General features: G+C 41.1%; 1 protein-coding gene across 1 annotated transcript; it reads left to right on the top strand.

Annotated features, from left to right (window-relative positions):
• Nucleotides 1-339: 339 nt before the first annotated feature.
• On the top strand, nt 340-16,692 carry lck (LCK proto-oncogene, Src family tyrosine kinase). The gene is made up of 13 exons (XM_041953203.1): nt 340-550; nt 2,288-2,400; nt 3,525-3,588; nt 4,388-4,478; nt 5,571-5,669; nt 5,811-5,914; nt 6,679-6,828; nt 6,925-7,077; nt 8,869-9,048; nt 12,660-12,736; nt 15,326-15,479; nt 15,722-15,853; nt 15,939-16,692. Exons 2-13 carry the CDS (start codon nt 2,293-2,295, stop codon nt 16,133-16,135), a joined length of 1,509 nt encoding a protein of 502 aa, XP_041809137.1. The 5' UTR covers nt 340-550; nt 2,288-2,292; the 3' UTR covers nt 16,136-16,692.
• Nucleotides 16,693-17,256: the final 564 nt, after the last annotated feature.

Genomic DNA, 17,256 nt, shown 5'->3' with positions numbered 1-17,256 from the left:
GACCACCGCCTCAGCCCTACATTGACGGTGCTCCTCACGTTAAAGGTCACAGACGCACAGATGTTAAACATGAAAGTAGAACAAAAATATACAAATATAACTCCGCCACTGTCTCACAGCCTACCCTACCCTCCATTTCTAACTGCACTGGAACATCCACATCTTGGCTCCCACTTTGGGAGGGGTGCTGTCCTGACCCCTTTACCGTGGAGCCTATAACGTTCCCCCCTGCTCACACACAGCTGCATGGTAAAGCACCTGTTCAAAGCCTGCAACCCTCAACCTTGCAACGACAGGAAGCTCTCTGGGCTGCTCTCCTCCACTCCTCTAAACTGTGTGCTTGCGTGCGTGTGTGTACAGACGCACTGAGGTCGTTATAATAAGAGAAGCGGATGATGACACTTTCACGCCCAGGTTCCAGTGGCGAAAAGCTCGAAAACTGCTAAATTGCCTGTTAAAAAAAAGAACTGTTTGATAAAGAATATCTCTATGGCGGTGCTTGAAATCTGATATCACTGGGCGCTTGAAGAGACGTTTCACATTTCAAGAGGTAAGTTTCGAATTTGTGTTTCTCTCAGTGTTAAATAGAACATGGAGAAAGAAAAGACTGTGTCTAAGATAGATAGCCAAACATTATCATATGTGTTATATAAAATATGCAATGTAAATCAAAGGGTTTGTTTAGAGCTGATTTTTACCTTTTTTCTATATATTGTACTTTGAAAATTGGCATAGAGAGAAGAATAATGTCCACGCCCAGATGTAATGGACAATAAGCTAAAATCCATATTTTGCTTCCATCTGTGTTGTGTATGATTTAGCACAAAAGCTAGAAACATATTCAAATACTGCTTGTGTCCCTGTTGATAAAAATCATTATGACAAAAAAGATGGGACCACATTAGAATCATAGTATGCTTTTTAATTGTACTAAAAAATCCCCTGGATCTTATTAATCTACCTTAAACATTTCTTCTTAAAATCGAATACAAATATCAAGCAATTATGTGTTCTAGAAATTCATAGATGGCACACAATCATGTCCATTTGTAAGATACTATAATGTAGGCGATGATGACTGGATGGGAAGTACAAAAGTTGAATGTGAAATGTGAAATTGTTACTATGAAATTGATGTAACAGCAAGAAAAGCCCCATAAAAATGTCTCTTTTTTTTACGTGGAACTGCTTTTTTCTTGGTTTATGGTGTTCTCAATGTCTTTTGAAAAGCTTTATTAATCCACAAGCTTCACTCATATTAAGCCAAATGTCTTACAGGCCTCACTTACCATCCACATACCCATAATACTTTGCAAGCAATAACAATCATCAGTATTTGTTTGGAAAGGCCTTCAGGGGCAGGTCATAAAAAGAAGAGGGTATCCCCTCAATGGAAAATGCTGACTTTGTTTGTGTGACTCCCTGAGTGCTGGCTAGCAGGCGTAGGAGTGCTGATCATTCAGTAAATCTCCCCATGCCCTGGTGATCCTCCAGCGATTCGCTCCTTGGGGTCTCAGTACTGTGGTGTGTTGTTATGGCCGGGTCAGACCTCTCCAGATTTTTCTCATGGCTCTGAGCCTTTGGGACAGACGGCTGCTGCGATTAGCCCACTGACCCTGTTCCATGAGTGGTCTAATGGGAGCCAAGTGAGCTTTAGAAAGCTAGTTTTTACAGGGCACCAGTGTAAAACACAATACAGTACATTATATACAAGATGGATTATACAAGATTAGAATTTGTAGACTTTAGCAGAGCCTGCTATTCCGGTCTGCATTACAATTAGAACACATAAAGGCCTGTGATTTGCAACTCTGGAAGAGGTGGTGAAAGTGTGGTAGTCGATGCGATTTTATTGGACTCGTGTGTACATGTTTATCTGGTGTCAGAAGAGTGCCAGAAATGGAAACTTTCACGTGTGTTAGGCTCTTAGTTTCCAGCTCGATTCACCGTCGAGCCTCCATTTTGACTCAGTCACCTCCGATTCGAGCACTTTTCGGAAAGAAAAACAATTTTGTGCCTCCAAGGGCGCCCACAAATCTTAAAATGCTACCATGAAAGAGGTCTATATTGTCTTTAATATTTCGTTCTTTGCTAACTATTTGATTTCCATAACTGAAAACTGCCTTGGATTGGTTCAAGAAGCATTTATCTGGGGATGCCACGGCTGTCTAAGATGTCGGCCAAAAAGAAAATATTCCATTAGAGAATCTTTGCAACTAAAAAATGAGTAATCAGGACTTCATGAACACTTCGATGCCAGCTGATAACTTTAACCTCTAAATCGCAGGGAAGATGGGATGTAACTGCAGTTCGGACTATTCAGACAGCGAATGGATCGAGAACTTGGATGAAATCTGTGAACACTGCAACTGTCCCATAGCTCCCCAGTCATGCAATCCAGTAAGTGTCTGAACATTTTCTGAGTGCGGGCATGAATGTGTGCTTTTTTGACTTGTACGCACATCTGTATGTGTCAATGCATTGTACATAAAGTTGGGACATTGTGCACAAAAGTAAATAAAAACAGAACGTAGTCCTTTACTAATGAATTGTGTTTACCGACAACAGTTTCACGAAGTGTCCTTAAGTGCATGTAGTAATCTTCTTTGTACAATCATGTGTTTTACAAACTGGTGAACTTCACTCCAGCTTTGACTGTGAGTGACTGAGCCTTTCCAGGATACCTCTTTCATTCCCAATCATGATACTATCACCTGTTACCAGTCAACCTGTTTTCCTGTGGAATGATCCAAACAGGTGTTTTTGGAACGTTCCACAATTTTCCCAGTCTTTTGTTGCTCCTGTTGCAACTTATTTGAAACGTGTTGCCGCATCAAATTCAGAATAAGCAGATATTTAAGTTGATGAGATAAAAATTTGATGAGTTAAAAATATTAAATGTATCGCCTTTGCACTGTTGCGTTCATGTCAGAAAGGATTCACAAATGGTCGCATTCTGTTTTGTTTTAGTTTTGCACAGTGTCCCAACCTTGATGTGAGCTTGACATGAATGGGTTTTGGTCATTTGTGTGGTTGAATGTGAGTGACAATACACATAAGTGTGAACATAGCACGGGCTCACACAAATCATTTCACGTTGTGTAAATTAAATGACCAATTATTAGCAAGAATATTAAAGACTACAATCTGTTACCGTATGTTTGAGTGCAGAAAAGTGAGGGAACTGTGAGGGAAGTTGTCTTTTGTGTGTGTGATTAAATGGGAGCATAATTATTCTCTCGATGCTGTTTGTTTCCTTTCCATGAGTTAGATGTACCATTAGATTAGAAATAAAGGAGAAAACCACCTGTGAGTGCCACAACACATCGAGACGTTTTGTCTGGGAGAAAAAAACGAAACTGCTGATGATTAACAGACGAGATCTGTGCAATAAAACAGAAATGCGCAAAGCTTTTACTGCCAACGTAACGTGATGGTGCTTGTTTTCCCGCATGAATCTGCTCTTGTTCTTTTGAAAAGCTGAATTTTAAAATGCAAGTCTAACCCTGTTTTCCTCTCACCAGTACACAGACCAGCTGATTGCATTTCAGCCATCCCAGCATTCACCTCCTACATCTCCTTTACCAGGTAACGAGATACAGACTCTTTTACTCTGTGTGCCTCTGTGTCTCTTATATGTTGAAGAAAAGATATGACAGCATTTTAATGGGTTAAAAAAGCGCCACAGAGGAGGGGATGGACACAAAGTATAACTGAACACATAAGGAAATGAGATGAAAAATGTATTGGAAATATGTTGAAAAGCTTTTTATCTGTTTGTTTCTTCCTTCACCCTCAAATCAAATTGAAGCTTAGAAGTTTATTTTGCATCTCCGTGCATTATATGTTTCACATCTTTCAGTTTCTCACTCTTCTGCTTGATCACTCACTAAATCATTTCCATTTCCACTGACCTCACTGATTTCCTTTGAACATTTTCCTTACTGCTTGCATGATAATGTGTCTGAAATGCTTTCGCAATATCAGATATCTCATTGGCTAATCCATTGGCTAATCTTCCTCAGCGATCACTCAGGTCAAGTCTGCTTTATAGACTTTCTGTTGCTGAGCCTTGGCTGATCATTGCATACAGAAAGCAATTTCTGCAATTCAGCATTTTTTTTTTTTTTTTAGAAAATCGCAATTGTTTGGATCATTATATGATTTATTTGTGGATTCAATTACACCTTGAACTCACCAGAAAGCCTATTAGCAACTTATTCTGCCCCTAGGGCTTCACATCCTGCAGTGTCCCCATATCAGCTTCAGCTATTTGCTGTTAAATTTCTGTGTTGAAGAAAAAAAAGGAAATCACTGCAAGCTGGAATTCCTTGTAGCTCCTTGTTTATGTTTTATTTAACTAAAACAGACAATATTCCCCTTGCAGACAACCTGGTGGTGGCCATATACAGTTATGAACCCAACCATGATGGTGACCTGGGCTTTGAGAAAGGAGACAAACTCAAGATCATCAACAAGTAAGCTGCTGGTGAACATACAGTAAAGCTGGGTATACAGAATAATAATGATATTTCAGCCGTAGACAATCATTTGCATACTATCCTCTCACCACCACAGCACCTTTAAGTGCGTTGGACGACTTTTATTACAGCAAGATAAACGCTGTGCTTCCTTGTCAGCTATCATTTACAGCTCTAAAAGTCTGTCCTGGGTCTTCACAGTGGCCTCGTGATATCATGTATGATATGTGACATCCACCTCTCTCTCGCCCCATGTTTCCTGTCTCTCCCTAATGTCAACTATTGAATAAAGGCCAAAGCGTCATAAACGTTTAGCCACATGATTACATGGCAGGTTCTGAAAGAGGAAACCTGTACCCCCGTAACACATACAAATACAGGAAATAAAGGTACATGTTGAGTGAACAGATCTGCAGTGCATTTGTTTAGATATAAAATTAAAAAAAAGAAAACGATGGCTCTATAGTTATTTAAAGCTGAAGAGAAGTGACTTATTTGGTTTTATTTGGTGGTTCAGCAAACTCTGTCGGAGTTTCATTTCATTCATTCAAGGCCATTAAGTCGTGTCCTTGGTAATGTCTGGAAAGTTTGGGGCATTAGCATAAAACAATATAAAGAGGAGGCAATAAAAAACACCTAAGGTGCTGGATTATAGTGAAAGAAACTCAGTATTTTACATACACGCCAACAGACCATAATGTCGGAAGACTGAGTACGCAAAATCTAGTGGGTTGATGGCAAGACAAACTTTTCACAAGTGGGAGGGGTCTATGAGGTTAACTCAAACTATTCCTCCTAAAGGTTTTACAAATGTCATGGATATTGCACATAGCTTGAGGTGAGCATGTCCCTTTTCACTGTCATGTGTCTTCTGCTGATGTGTAAGACAATATAAATGTGATGCGGTTCACTTCATGTAGTGATCATTTACATTACAAAGACCTCTGTTTGACTGTGGGGGCTAATTTGAAAGAGCTTTCAGAAGGTGTTCATCGCTGGATGTTCACCCTAGAACGTCTAGACTGCCATGAGGCATCACAGATACGTAAACTGACTCATGATATCACTGCTGTCTCTTCATGCATCCAGGGATGATCCAGAGTGGTATTTGGCAGAGTCTCTCACCACAGGCCAGCAGGGCTACATCCCGTACAACTTCGTTGCAATGACCACAGTGGAGACTGAACCGTACGTCACGCAGCAAACACGACGATGCTGCTCTCAGCACCGTGTCACTCAACCTCAACGCCATCTCACATAGTGCATGTCCCCGAGGGAAGGGAAGTGGTTAGCTCAACGCGTGATGCATATTGTGTGTTTGTGCTGCAGGTGGTTCTTTAAGAACATTTCTAGAAACGAAGCCATGAGGCTCCTCCTCGCTCCTGGGAATACGCAGGGCTCCTTCCTGATTCGAGAGAGCGAGACAACCCCAGGTGAAGTGTTCATCACAGCGCTGGCTCATACACAGCCCACACATGATCATCTATTTCAAAAGGCTGTTTCTCGGCAGTGTGTATGAGTATGGTCTGTTACATTTGCTGAAAGGTGGTACATTTAGCATTTTTGAAACAAGCATTCAAGTGAGAAAATGCATAAGATGACTGGTGTCCTCTATCACTCAGTCTTGACGCATTTCCCACAAACCCTTCCTGTTTCCCAACTCGCTTCGTCTGTTTAGTTTCAGTTTGCTTTAACGCTGAAAATATTGTGACTTGTGTCTGTTTCCATCACGCCTCTGCAGCACAAGCAATAAGAGTGCCAGCCCCAATCCATATTCTTTGTACTGTAAAGCAGTCGAGCAGACCAAAATCTGGTCAACTTCATGCTAAAATCAGCGTTAAGGCCGCTAAAGTTGGCTCCTGCATTGCTGAAATGGATGCAGTGTTGATTTAGATTAGATAAGACAGTCTTACAGAAGCTCTTCAGAACACACGCTATTACAGTCTAATAGCGGTGGGAATGAATGAATGACCTGCTGTAGCGCTACAATAGGAAGAACAAGAACAATAAAGGTGCAAAGGAGAACAAACAGAGCAATAAATTACAACTGTAAAAGTGTCTTTTGCCCTTTTAACCTTGCCCGTTGTCTTTTTAATGATGCTACAATGCTACACGTAACATTTAATTTGCCATTTTTAGATTTTTGAGCTGAAATCTGCGTCATTTCACGTTCGATTATGCTTCCTCTTTGTTCCAGGCTCATACTCCTTATCAATCAGGGACTTGGACCACAACACTGGTGAAGGAGTCAAGCACTACAGAATCCGCAACATGGACAATGGCGGCTTCTACATCACAGCCAAGATATCCTTTAACTCGCTGAAGGAGCTTGTCCAGCATCACTCACGTGAGTTTTGAAGGGATTGCTGAAGATTACTGATCACCTCGGGGGTCTTCATCTCAATCATTTTAAACCTGTCTCCTCTCTCTCTCTGCCAACCAGGCGATTCAGATGGGTTGTGCACGAAGCTGATGAAGCCGTGTCAGTCGAGGGCGCCGCAGAAGCCCTGGTGGCAGGACGAGTGGGAGATTCCCCGTGAGTCCCTGAAGCTGGAGCGCAGGCTCGGAGCAGGACAGTTTGGAGAAGTCTGGATGGGTGAGTGACCGAGAAGGGAGGAAGGGTTAATTTTGGGTATTCATAACAATACATGGGGATGTTATTGATTTCTTTAGTTAAATTCAGTCATTGAAGTGTCCATTTTGTTCGCAGGAGGATCATGTTGCACAGCTAATCACATGCATGAAGCCCAGTTGCTCAGTCAAGTTGTGGGTTTGACTGTGTGTCTGCTAGAAAGCCTTTCAGCAGGGTTTTTCTGCAGTGTATGCAGAACAGTTTCCTCCACACAGACCTTAATTGTAGGCTTGTATATGAGCTGGTAAACTGCAGAATGACATGAGTTATTATCCCTGTTATGCAACATCACTCAAACTGCATGAATCTACCTTTCCGCTGAGCTCACAGATTGCAGGAATCGCCTCTGTACAACACTGCCGTGAACGTCTCTTGTCATTGTGGAGTATTAAGTTAAACAAGAGGGCAGAATGTTTTGATCACAAGGGCAGCAGTTGAAATAATCTGTGCCACAACCCCCTTACTATTTTCCATCCACATTTGCCAGCACTATTCAACATCCCAAACAAACCACCGTATCAGAGCTAAACATTGCCAGCCATGGAACTAGTCCTCATTTCACAGCCTCTCTCTATTTACAGTATCTTCTTGCATGTAGTCTGGGCTCTGTATTCGTTTCTTTATCCTCATCCAAACATTGGATATATTTGAATGATGGGAGTGACAGTCGTTTGAAAGATTTATTCTCGTGAGTTCACATGAAAATAGGTGATAGAAGATGAAGGAATATGTGAGGGGCGACTGTTCCCAGTATTGCTGAGCTTCATGCATGGTGTGAGATGCTCAGCGTGGTAGATGACTGAAGATAAAAGTAGTTGGCTGCGGGTTTGGTTGACATGATATACGGGAGTGTTTGTGTACCACAGCTGGAATGAGATCCTGTTTGCATGAGAGTCACGTGGAACTGAAGTCAGATTAGCACATATTTGATCACAACTCATGACATGACTATTGCATTTAGGATTCTCAGAAGCTCAGGTGAAAGCTCTTCTGGTTTACTTACACATTATTTACAGCGTATTAATTCCTGTGTTTAGTCATGCTGGCTGCATCGCTCTGTGGAGGGTGATGTCAGTCGGTCCACCACCTTGGTCCAGACTGAAATATCTCAACAACTGGTTTTGGTTGGTTTTGAGTGAAAAGCTCAACAACTGATGCGTGGATTGTCATTAGAATTGGTGCCTATGTTTATGCTCCCAAAAGGATGACTCTGAATGACTTTGGGTAACACCAGCAGATAAATTGTTGTTTATCCAGTAAAATATTTCAATAGTTACTTACTTTGGTACAAATGTTTCCAAGTGTTTCCAGATGAACCCTACTGACTTCGGTGAGCCCCTGACTTTTCGTCTGGGTTTTGAGTAAAATGTCTCAGCAACACTCAGCTGATTTCCCCTCAAGATGGATTGGAATCATTTTTGTAATCCCTTAACTTTTCCTCAAACGATATCAGGTGAAAATTCCAATTAGCCAAATACTTTGGTTTGTGACTAAATACCTGCAAAACTAATGACATTCCCACCAGCCTTAGCAGTACTTTGGGTTTAGTGTTACTTCGTTACTTCGTATTATTTATTACACGGCAACATGGAAAGCATTTTACCTGCTAAACATCAGCATGTTGGGAGCAAGTTAGGAAAGCAATGTTAGTATCTAGCCTCACAGTGCTTCTAACACGACTGTATACTGACACGACTGTCTTGTTTTAATCAGTACCTTTCAGAAACCCAGTGATGTCTACATGTATATTTTCAGGTGTCTACAATAATGACAGGAAGGTGGCAATTAAGAACCTGAAAATGGGCACAATGTCGGTGGAAGCCTTCCTGGCAGAGGCCAACATGATGAAGAACTTGCAGCATGCGCGCCTCGTCCGCCTGTTCGCTGTTGTCACCCAGGAGCCGATCTACATCGTCACAGAGTACATGGAAAATGGTGGGTAGAAATACTCCATGTGTCACATTCTGGGGCATTTTACTAATAATGCAAACCACCAACAGGGAATTCCAGATATCACAGAAGGAAAGGGAAACCTTGACCCAGGGTGTTTCCGTGAAATGAATGCTCATTGACAATCAATTAAAGAGATCATACCAGCTCCTTTCAATTCAGCTTAGTCACCTTAAATATGTCTCAGCCTGTCTGAAACGGTCATTTCCCTAATCTCTTGCTCCGTTACCTTGAAAAGACGGTGTCATCAGGAGCTCTGTGCCTGGAGCAAAGACAAAGGAAGTGTTCTATAGTCAGGATCAAACATGTTGATCTGTTATCGGTCTCTGGGTGCAAGAGCACAGGCTTGAACAAAAGACCGGGCCGCCCTGTGAGTTTCACTCTCTTCATGAGTCATAGTGTTTTCAGACGTGTGCTCCCCTCCAGTGACTCTGTTGAATTAGCTTTTAGATCAGCCACAGCTGCCTTATTTGTTTTTGATAAAACCATATGATATGAGATGTGATTACCTGTGACTCTAAATGAGCATAGCTGTGCCAACAAACCTAAATAAGGGAGCTTAAGTCATGAGCCTTGCCTCCCAAAGCATGCTGCTCTGCTGAAGTGGCCCACCTTCTGATAGGCTATTTTCAGCTTCTCCTCATGACCCTCCTGCATTCGCTGCTCTGTGCTAAAATGCTTCAAAGCAAACGTGAACTTTCGCTTCTTTTCACGGGGCCCTTCCAGACAAGTTACTGGTGTTTACTCGCCGAGGGGAAGTCGCTCCTGGCCGGTCTGAGACGAGGGGCGAAAATAGGAGAAGGTGATTCACCGGGTTATTGTTCAGCCCTGATGAGACCTGGCTACTTTCCAGAGTCTGCGTTATGCGCATGCATCCACGGGCACTCACATACGCAGACACATGTACACAAATATTGCAACACTATGAGGTTGTGTTAGTAAACAACTTCAGCCTTGCCGGTTAGTTCAGCGTACCTCCTTACAAACAAAATACATGTGAAATTAGTGCGTATCATTAACACAAGAAACATTGCATATTACAAACCCCACCAACAGTTATTACGTCCAAATGCAGCGGTCATGTGGAAGTTATCCAGTATCCGCCTCACTTTAACCTCAGAAGTCTTTGTAATTCTTTTTCACTGGGAGGAACAATAACAAAATGCATAGAGAGATGCTGTCACAAACACAGCAGCTGCCTTACAGCTGAATTGAATGGAGTGCCTTTGTATAGTCTTGTATGTGTGGCCTGTAAACCACCAGCAGTGGCTTTACATGAGGCTCCCTCTTTGTCTGGGATCCACGTGTGGACAGGACACAATTGTCGCCTCTGTTGTCGAGAGAAAGGATGGCTCGGAGTTCCCGTCTTTTCAGTCTGCCCCCTTTTTTTTTGTTATTATCGAAGACAGCAAAGATGGAAAATAACAGGCGTGTCATCTCAGATTCCCTATGTGACCTTGACAAAGAGCATCCCTTTGGCTCTCCGACTTCAAAAGCAGTCTTCCGGACTGAAGCAGAGGAGCAAAGACCCCCTCTTTCCTGGCACAGTCATTCCTCTTAAAGTATTTCCTTTGGTTTGACTTGGTTGGCTGGCGTGCAGAGGTATTGTTCTGCGCTAATCAAACTCAACACGGAGTCTGCTGTCAGAAACTATGCATCAACCTGACTGATGTTCCCTGTACTTCCTCACAGTGTTGTGTTCTCTGATTTGAGCTGCTATTCTCGTCCAGCTCTGTCTATTTATGTCTGTGGGGAATCATGGTGTTTTTGACTGTGGAAAACAGCATTAGTCGTCTGGACAAAACATGATCTTACTTTAGTTTTCCAGTTACTTCTGCTTTTAATTATTGCCTAATCGTCTGTGTATTGCACTTTTAAATACAGCACAATGCACTGTAAATTATTTCTCCGTTAATTTACAGCAAACTACTGGCAGCTACAGTTGCCAGCATGATACTGTTATTCTACAGTGTACCTACTGTAGTGTACAACAAAAGTTTATTACTGTAAAAGATATGACAGTAGTGTACTGTAGAGAATATATCTACAGTATGATACTGTAATATTTTTTATGGTAATAAACTGTTGTTGTAGACTACAGTAGGTACACTGTAGAATAACAGTATCATGCTGGCAACTGTAGCTGCCAGTAGTTTACCGTAATTTAACAGGGAATTTGTTACCATTATTTTACAGTTCCTTCTGTAAACTGTTTATGGGAGATTACCATTAACAGTTTTACTGTAAATGCACATAAGTACTGTAGAATGGAATTTCTACAGTAACAGTGCTGTATAGCAATACCTCAGACAAGAGATGGCCTTACAACATTTATTAATGCCAAACATTTTCAGTCACTGAACAATTTAAGCAACGAGGAGGCCACACTGTATAAAATTACATACAGTAAAGTAACTGCATCCAAACGCCAGGAAATTTCAAATAATAAAATTATTTTAAACTGCATTCTATGAAGAACAATCAATCATGTTACCTGCCTTTAGTATCCATAGAATATTCCTTCACTTAAGATCATGTGCAATAGAAGAATGAAGTGAACAAAGGCTACGGTGGAGAAGGAATTTCCCCATTGAGACAACTGATAAAAGTGAACTGAACAGAACAAAATGCTAAGATGTGTTATCTTAAAATTCTACATGAACATCTGCATGCTGTATTCATGTAAACGTTTTTACCTGAAATAGTCACACAGAAAAATGTTAAAATACAGCCTAGTCCCTGATTTGATAACAAATACAGAAATACAAAATGTTATGACCGAGCAAGCTAACATCAACAGTGGGATTTCAGTGACTACGGTAGGCTAAATCAGATGTTCATCAGTTCAAATCAGTTCATTGCTTGCAACATGTAGCCTAGCCTAGTTCACAACAAATAACATGAAGCAGTAATTTTAACAAAATAAAATGTATATTCAACAGGAAAATATCTTGTAAGATTGCATTTACCTTGCTAGTGAGCCACACGGCAGGATCATGGAGCAGGATGTCAGATGATAGTACCTGGTGCAACACGATTTTGATTGTGACCAGACTGCTCAAGTTTGACTTGACAAAGAGAAACATACTGTAGTATGTCGTAAAATTCTACACTTGCCGTTCTTTTTTGTTCCTCAAACAGTAATTAACTGTATTTAAAAATAGTGTTACATTGCCGTAAGAACCCTGTATTTTTACAGTTATAATTTCCCATTGGACTGTATTTTACCGTTAAATCTTACAGTAGTCTACTGTTAATGTCTGTTCTTGGTTGTGGCTCCAAAAGTATATAAATTTACAGTATTTTACCATATTTAGAAATACCGGTACATTACTGTTAGAATTTGTCCGTATTTTTACAGTAATAATTTACAGTGTGTGTATGCATGTGTAATATTTATGATGTACTGATGGTGGTAACCTAGTTTACCCTTTTTTTTTTTGCAGAAATAGGTTGCTGTAGTCCACCTGTTGAGCTTGATATGATTTGAGAAATAAATGCGTATTGTTCAGCTCAGTTAGCAGCAGCAAATAAGTCAGTAAAAACATGAATGAGTGCTTTTATGAGGAGATATAACTTGAATGTCATTTTTACAGGGAGCCTAGTGGATTACTTAAAAACAACGGAGGGAAGCAGCTTGCCCATGAACACTCTGATAGACATGGCGTCTCAGGCAAGACACCTCTTTTCTTTCCTTTTTTGCAATCAATGCCTCTGTGTCTATACTTCTTTCCCTCCATTAACCAGATTGCCTTTCTTTCACTTCCTATCCTCTCAGCATGATCCTCATAGACAGGAAAGTGGCCGCTGCTGTAATGAGGCTTACATTCAACACTAATCTTGTAAAGACAGAGCTGGATGGGTGTGTGTGCAGGCGTGCGTGTCACACTACATCTTCTATGTACTCACCAGGTGCAGACTCAACAAAAGCTTTAAAATCGAGGCAAGGTGACAAAACCTGAAACTGAATGCATGATGGTGATTTTCCCCTTAAGTTCTCTGAATTTGTCTTGCTGTGTTTCATCAACCTACAGTAAGATGCTCTGCCACAGCTCTGTCGCGGTGATAACCATTGTGTTCTATCACCCATCTGAAAGTTCACGTTGTGAATATACAGATACAGACAAGTGGCTACTGTGGTCAGTTAAACCTGATGTTTGAACACAGGGTTTAATATGATAGTTTGGCATTTCGGGAAGAACGCTTACTCTCGTTCTTCTCAAAGATCGATATCATTCTCATAACTGTCCTTTAAATATGAGGCTACAGTCAGGAGACAGTTAGCTTAGCTTAGTACAAAACCTGGAAACAGATGGAAACAGCTAGCCTGGCTCTGTCCAAAAGTAACAAAACCCACCTACCGGTAATAATAAGTTCACTAACTAACACATTCTATCTGGATTGTTAGTTGGTTGGTTTTAGGAGGGTTATGTGCCTGTTTCTTGGTTGTGGGCAGTGACTTCCAGGGAGTCTTACTGTCACTGTGAGATTGCCAATAGAGGCTCCAGCATGTTTCCAGTCTTTGTGCAAAGCTGACGATTTGCTTTCAGTGTACGGGCAGAGCTCTATCTTCTTAAAACTCTCAGCGGCAAAGTGAGTAAGAGTATTTCCCAAAATGTCAAACTCTAATCATGTCCACATCTAACTCTTGAAATGTTACATGTCAGTGTAGGAACTTTGACTTAGGCCCACATGTATCGTGGGTGTGGGAATGGAAAAATTCAACCACAGGAAGACAGACTGAAGTTTGAGATGAGAAAAGATGCTTCATCCAGAGTAGGCAGATTCTCTGACGCCTTAGAGCTCAGCGCAGAGAGGTGAAGTTTATGCAGAGCTTTGTGGTGAACATACTTTACAGAAATATGCTTTCAAGCCAGTCGACATGCACTGATAGCATTTGTGGTAAAAGCGCGAAGCAAGTAACTCCAACCATCACACAATCTCAGAACCCATCGGCTATCTTCTGACGGCGATTTACCCTCTGTGGGCAACAGCCAATGTTTTGGGGCTCCTGGTACATTCAGCTAATATCCGGATAACTGATATCCAGGCCAAAGTCTACAGTCCGATGAGCAACAACTTTTAAACTCAACAACAACTCAACACTTTGTTTAATCTCTACAAACAGATACCTGTGTATAAATGCAGATACTTTTTTTTCCCCAAAGAAATCAATTATGGCATCCAAAGAAAAGCTAAATCGTCATGAGACATTTGCCGGTGGGTTCAGCCGATGCGTTGCACTTCTTTTGCTCTCCACACGCACTGTTTACCTGCATGCAAGCAAAGCCTGCTCAAACGTGATAGGTCAATATTACTCTGACCACAATCGGGAACAATAACAATTTCAATTTCAAAATATTGACCCTTTCTTACAGATTCAGCATTCAATATGCAGATATCTGTTTATAGAGATTAACCATCATGTGATGGACCATAAAAACTGCTTGAGATTTTATTCAGATGAATGTGAGGATAGTATAGGAGAGAAAGGCAGATACCTAATTTAATGAATGCAAAACAATGGTTAAAAGTTTTACACTGATTCATACTACAATCAAATGCAAGGCATGGAGAGTAAAGAGGTGCTACGCTTCCTGAATGGGAAGTCATGACAACGGTAGAAGTTTATGAAGCACACATCCCACACATACGTACATCTCACGTTTCTGACAAGACCCCAGGGCCAATCAGACCTATGTGACAGATTCTTATGTCTGAAATGTGCACGACTGACCCAGAAAAACGCAGACAATTACATATTTGAACACACACACGTACAAATGACACTGATGTTTATTAATTGTGGGTGGTGACTTCTGTAGAAATCATCAGCATTTACCTTAAATACCTCACAAACCAACTGCCTTGTGCATTAGTTGTTCTATCAGTTCCTTTCTGAAGTCTGCCTACAAGGAAATGACTCATGTGGTATTTAATTGAATCACACACACTGCCTCTAGAATAATCAGCCAGTCTGCCAGTGAGGTAAAGGCAGGGCTGCAGCTTTAAGCACCAGGAAGTAGAGCGAGCACAGCTGTGCACCTGGGTGGAGCACCTGGGTGGTGTACAAAGGTAAAGTGTAAAGCGAATTGACCTGAGGAAGTGGTAAACTCCCTAGTTTGGGAAACTTTCTGTTCGTCTGTCCAACACACACAAATATTACACAATAGTGAATCACACACGTGTCCCTCACACTCATGAGGTTCATGCTTGACCGCACAGACGCAGGGTTTGTCTGATGGTGTGCTGCCCCCTGCAGGTGGCTGACGGCATGGCCTTCATCGAGGCCAAAAATTACATTCATCGAGACCTGAGAGCAGCCAACATTCTGGTGTCTCATGAACTCATCTGTAAGATTGCCGACTTTGGACTGGCAAGACTGATTGAGGACAACGAATACACAGCAAGAGAAGGTAACAAGACCTTGCAGCGATCACTTACATCACATCTTCCTTTGAGCCCATGGCACCTTTTTCCAGGCTATAATAATAATGTGTCTCATAGATTATTGTTTGTTTTACTATTTTTTTCTTTCTTCTGGATTTAGGAAGATTTCAAATGATATCACAGAAATTGAAGTGTGATGAAAATCTGTGCAGTAGCTCCACCAAGTGTTCATGCTTTTTTTTTTTAAATCCCCCTCCTGTATTCAAAGGTGCAAAGTTCCCCATCAAATGGACTGCCCCAGAGGCTATTAACTATGGCACCTTTTCTATCAAATCGGATGTGTGGTCATTCGGGATCCTCCTGACAGAAATAGTGACGTATGGACGCATACCTTACCCTGGTAAATACGCATTCACTGAACTCTACTGATCAAATCATCAAATTACAAGTCTAGTATGGATTATGACATCTGACCTTTTGTTCAGGTATGTCCAACCCAGAGGTAATCCAGAACCTGGAGCGGAACTACAGAATGCCAAAGCCAGAAAACTGTCCAGATGGGCTTTATAACATCATGTGTTTGTGCTGGCGGGAAAACCCAGAGGACAGGCCCACCTTTGAGTACCTGAGGAGTGTTCTGGAGGATTTCTTCACTGCCACGGAGAGGCAGTACCAGGAGTAGCCCTGCTGGGCCAAAAAGACATACAGACATACAATAGATATACTCAAACTAAAGGCACAGCCTGGATTTTTATCATTATCATTATTATTAATAATATTATGAGTACATGCCTTTATATTGATAGGGTACACAATGAGATTTCCAAAATCAGAGTGCTTTGTTTCTGCGGCAATCTTATTCTGAAGTGGCCTGTTAGATATGATGCAGTCACATGTGGAACTGTGAACCTGAAGCTCTTGTAACAGCTGGATCACTGCAGCACCAAGGGCAGAAAGGAGAGCGATCACCATGCTGCTTGAATAGACTGGGGACTGCTGTAGCTGAATGAGCAGCTGCTCTCCTGGTGCTCATTAATAAGATGTAAATACTGTCAAACTGCTTCAGCCATGTTTTACCTCTGCAGTTTAATAAATGTTTTCAAATTGTTTTACTTACCTTAAAAAAAGCTTTATATGCATGTTGTCTGATGTTACAACAAATAAAGCAGAATCCATCGCACTTCACCTAAAACGAGGCACCACCAGCCAGAGAATACTGTGTGTGATGTGTTTCATAACGTCTAAAAAGGCCTAAAAGTTTTATTTGTGCATTTAAGGAAACTCATCCAATTAAATCACGGTTCAACGCCATAGTTTTGATGACGTGTGTGCTGTTGGTAACATATTCTGCAGCTCTACCAAAAATAAAAAACATGACAGGCACTCAAAATACGTATTTGTGATCAGCAGCAGTAATGGTGAAATTTAAAAAGGCACAGTTACTCCAACACTGTGCTGTTCATGAGTTCTTCCATCTTACTTTTCCATTCAACCATGCACTTACATTGGACCACACTTTAGAGGCACATATGATACCTTTCAGAACACTATATTTATTTGGACTTACTTTACTCTAATATTTTATATTAAAAACGTATTAAATATGATGCATCACCATACATTAAACAATGAATCAGTAACGTTATATAAACTAGGTAAAAATAACTCCTTCTTCACCAGCTGCATTATTTAAATCCTTAATGCGTCCATTATAATTCAAAAATATACATACAGTGTAACACTACGGGAGCCATTTGGCTGTATTATGGGAACTTTAACTCCTTTAAGTACATTTTGCTAATA

The sequence above is a fragment of the Chelmon rostratus genome, chromosome 15 (genome assembly GCF_017976325.1).
Source record: "Chelmon rostratus isolate fCheRos1 chromosome 15, fCheRos1.pri, whole genome shotgun sequence".
NCBI classification, from domain to species: domain Eukaryota; kingdom Metazoa; phylum Chordata; class Actinopteri; order Chaetodontiformes; family Chaetodontidae; genus Chelmon; species Chelmon rostratus.
The sequence above is the reverse complement of the archived record's forward strand: the minus strand, read 5'-3'. Positions and strand labels throughout refer to the sequence as shown.